Consider the following 4,592-nt stretch of genomic DNA (forward strand, 5'->3'; position numbering starts at 1 on the left):
CGAAAAAGGGAGTAGAAAAAGAAAGGAAGAGAACCCTAACGGCGGAAGAGGAAACGGACCGGGAGGAGAAAGAACTTCCTTGGAGCAAGGTAATAGGGAGAAAGGAGAAAAAGGCAAACAAAACGGGTAAACCGCCCGTTTATGGAGCCAAAAATCCCACTATGACCTCAACTCCGGCTAAAACCATAAAGCCAGCACGTACGGAGAGAAACAAGAATAGAAGAGCTCCCAAAACAGCCGCTATCCAAATCAGTTGTCGCGGAGAAGCTAGCTATGCAGACGTAATGCGTGTAGCCAAGGAAAAGGTGGACATAGACGCTCTGGGAATTCATGATGTAAGACCCAGAAAATCTAGATCCGGGGCGCTGCTTCTAGAAATCCCAGGAGCAGAAGGAGGCAGTAAAGCGGACAAACTCGCAGAGAGGCTAAAAACAGCGCTAGAGGGCCAGGAAGACGTACTAATAACAAGACCGGAAAAAACGGCAGAGGTCAGGATAAAAGATTTAGAGGAATCAACAACGAAGGAAGACGTTCTGTTGACTCTCACTCTATTAGGGAGCTGCCCCAAAAGGGCCTTTAAAATGAGGGAAATAATCCCGTCATTTAACGGCCTAGGAACACTATGGGTTCGATGCCCGCTGGCTATAGCCAAAAATATCACAAAGAATAAAAGGATAAGAATTGGCTGGACCACAGTGAGGGTTGAACTTCTCCCCGAAAGAGCTATGCTATGCTACAAGTGTCTGGAACCCGGGCATATTAAAAAGCATTGCTGCAACGAGATAGATAGAAGCACTTTATGCTACAGGTGCGGCCTTCCCGGCCACATGGCAAAAGGATGCACGGAGCAAGCATTCTGCCCAATCTGCGCAGCCAAGAACATAAAAGCTACACACAGAATGGGCGGTCCAGCCTGCAAACCCCCGGTTTCCAAAGGAAAGACTAAAAAGGAGGATAGAATTAGTAAAAAGGATTCTGCTCAAGGACAGAATAAAAACAGGGAGAATTCGAAAATGGACGTAGAGGAAAATCCACAGAAACTCCCTCAAACAGAGGAGAGAAAAGAGAGAGAAGCCAGCGTCATCAGACAACTAGCTAAATGTAGCGTCAAAGAAGGAAGCAAATCCGAAGACACTCGAGTCTTAGAGGAAATGGAAATCGAGGAGAATAGGATGGAAAGTTCGCTCGGCAACCAACCATCACAAGCACAGTCGGAATGGCCAGAGCTGGGTCACGAATGGACCAAGACCACTCAGGACGTACCGGGAAATGTAGACAAAGGAGAAGGAGGACTCCAACATACTGACAACAATAATGAATAATAAGATCCTCCAAGCAAACATAAATCACTCCAGGGATGGACACGAAGTTTTATTACAAACCATGACAGAAGGAGAATTTGCGGTAGCGGTGATATCGGAACCGTACAAGATACCGTTAAATCACCCACACTGGACCGGAAATGCCGACAAATCGGTCACAATAACATGGAGGCGTACTCACAACCCAATGCCATGTACACCGCTAAAAAGTGGCAAGCACTATGCTTCGATAAGGTGGGGCGATATGATCCCGTTTGGTACATATCTTCCCCCTAGTCTGGATGTGAGACAATTCGAGGAAGCACTCGAAGAAATGGAGGAAGAGATCTTACAAATGGATAACTCTCCGTTATACGTTATGGGAGACTTCAACTCCAAAGCTGCCCTGTGGCAATCAAAGACCACAGACGTACGCGGCAAGATTGTTGTAGAATGGGCAAGCCGCCCAGGGATATGCTGCCTCAACCATGGAGGAAGAAGCACATGCGTTAGACATACAGGGGAATCGATAGTCGATCTTTCATTTGCTTCTCCAGTAGCAGCCAGAAGAGTGGTATCATGGAAAGTCTCAGATCGAGAGAGCAAAACAGATCACAGATACATCGAGATCAAGATCAGTAACACCAGGATGCAAAGAACGAAAGAGCGTCTTCCGCAACCCAAGAGATGGGCAGTCAAACAAATGAACAAAGATATGTTATCAGCAGCTATAATAGCCAGATGCTGGCCTAAACATATCATGGCTGAGGAACTACTAGGAGAGGAGATCGAAGAGACGGCTAAAAGACTCCAAGGAACTATGATAGATGCCTGCAACATAGCCATGCCGAAATCTGGAACCAGAATGCGAAAAGCCATGCCGTGGTGGTCCGCAGAACTAGACCTACTGAGGGCAGATCTTTCCACAGCTCGAAGGAGATTAAGAAGACTGAGAAGAAGAAGCAACTAGGACGATGAGGAACTCCAATGGAGAATACATGAGTTCAGATTAGCAAGAGACATCTTCGGCAAGGCAATTAGAAAGGCTAAAGCGAAAGCATGGGAGGAATTTGTTATAACCTTAAATGAAGACCCATGGGGCAGGCCATACAAGGCCGTGATGAACAAACTAAGAAGATGGGCTCCTTTTACCGAATCCCTAAATAGCGGGATCCTGGATCGAGTATTGTCGGGGCTCTTTCCAGGAGAAACAGAGGATAACTAGAGGGAACCAGAGCTGCCTAACGAGGGGGAATCGGCATGGAGAGAAGATCTAATAATCACCCAAGAGGAGCTTATGCTTGCGGCGAAGAAAATGAGAGAAAAAGACGCGGCCCCAGGGCCAAGCGGTATCCCAGCAAAAGCATGGGACTCAGCGACAAAGGATATGGCGAGAGAGTTGAGAGAACTCTACTCAGCATGCCTCAAAGCCGGTAGGTTTCCGAAAAAATGGAAAGAGGCTAAATTGGTACTTTTAAGAAAGCATAACAAGCCAGACGACCAGGCAGCCGGGTATCGCCCAGTATGCTTACTGGACGATGAGGCGAAGATGCTCGAGAGGATCATATCGGATAGAATAGTCTCCCACCTGGACACCGGAGGGCCGAACTTAAACCAAAGACAATTCGGCTTCAGGAGGGGCAGATCGACGATAGACGCAATCTCATTCGCTAAGGCTTTCATGGAGAATGCGTATGAAGAAGGCAAGGTAGTGATAGGAATATCTCTCGATATAAAAAATGCCTTCAATTCCATGCCATGGAGAGTAATTGGAAAGGCACTAAGCAAGCATAAAGTCCCGCTTTACCTGAGAAGGACCATAAGGGACTATTTAAAAGACAGGAAACTCTCGTTCCCAAGAAGTGATGGTACTATGAGCGAGAGAGGCGTTCAAAAAGGAGTCCCACAAGGCTCCATCCTGGGGCCATTATTATGGAACATCGGATTTGACGACGTTATGAGGAAAGACGATAACGAAATAGAAGGCTGCATAATATGTTATGCGGATGACACGCTAATCCTGGTATCAGGCGAGGACTGGGACGTCGCTACGATGGAAGCCAATTTTACAGCCAGCGCAGTGATCCAAAAGATCGAGGAGATGGGGCTAGAGATAGCCCCATCCAAGACCGAGATCGTAGGATTCCACTCGAAAGGGAGACCAGCGAGCTCCTCGATAAACATAGCAGGAACAGAGATCTCGATTGGCCAAAGGATGAAGTACCTAGGTTTAATACTAGATAGCAAATGGGCATTCACGGACCATTTCACGGACCTAGCGCCGAGACTGGAGGGATCAGCCCTCATACTTAGTAGGCTCTTACCAAATTTAGGGGGACCGAATGACAGGGTTAGGAAACTGTACACAAATGTGGTCAAATCCATAGCTTTATACGGAGCGCCAATATGGGCGTATCCGGTGCACAGAAATAGAAAGGCGATACAAATTTTAAGAGGGGCCCAACGCCGAATCACGGGTAGATTAATTAGAGCGTACAGAACAACGTCACACGCGGTGAACTCAGTTCTGGCAGGAGTCCCACCATGGGAATTGGAGGCAATTTCTTATGAAGAGATATATGAAAGGGTTACAATCCTGAAAGGAAGAGGAAACCCAGTCGACAAGAACGAAGTAGAATCGATCAAGGAATCTTCGAAGAGAAAGATGATCAAAAACTGGGAAGAATGGCTGAAAGAAACAACCCAGGTAGAAGACACTATCATCGGTGCAGTGGGGGGTCAGCTAAAGGAGTGGCTGAACGCAGGAGTGGGCCTCTCCTTCCGGACGACGCAGGTCCTCACGGGGCATGGATGCTTCGGGAGGTACTTGTGTCGGATCGGGAGGGAGGCCACAAACTAGAGATGGGCGATCTCAAACGATCTGAACGTGAATCGATATTTCGCCCCGATGTATCGATATTTTAAATCGGATTTTTGCTTGGCCGATTAATCAGGAGATCGAGCTTTTAAGCCTAAATTTCGATCTCGATCCACAATGGGTGATTGGTTCGTGACTTCTTAAGACCGTACTTAAGACGGTCTTGAATATAAGATCTAACTATAAGTCCGGATCTACAATAGGTGTTTTATGCCTTATGCGGTAAGAAACTGACCAATTACAGTCGAATCCGAGAAGAATAAGCGACTGTGATTCGCCCATTTCTTATGGCTTAAAGCTTAAAACCCTATTGTAGATCCGGGCCAATCCGGGGTAAGTATCGACCTTAGTATTATGACCACTCACTGAGCGCCCTAGTAGGACAGAGAAATTCTCGGATCTTTCTGTCCTGC

General features: G+C 47.0%; 1 protein-coding gene across 1 annotated transcript; it reads left to right on the forward strand.

Moving 5' to 3' along the window:
- The first annotated feature begins 1,383 nt into the window (after positions 1–1,383).
- Positions 1,384–2,271, forward strand: LOC108763879 (uncharacterized). Its single transcript, XM_018511801.1, has one exon. The coding sequence runs from the start codon at positions 1,384–1,386 to the stop codon at positions 2,269–2,271; it is 888 nt and encodes a 295-aa protein (XP_018367303.1).
- The last annotated feature ends 2,321 nt before the right edge of the window (positions 2,272–4,592 follow it).

The sequence above is a fragment of the Trachymyrmex cornetzi genome, unplaced genomic scaffold (genome assembly GCF_001594075.2).
Source record: "Trachymyrmex cornetzi isolate Tcor2-1 unplaced genomic scaffold, Tcor1.1 scaffold388, whole genome shotgun sequence".
NCBI classification, from domain to species: Eukaryota; Metazoa; Arthropoda; class Insecta; order Hymenoptera; family Formicidae; genus Trachymyrmex; species Trachymyrmex cornetzi.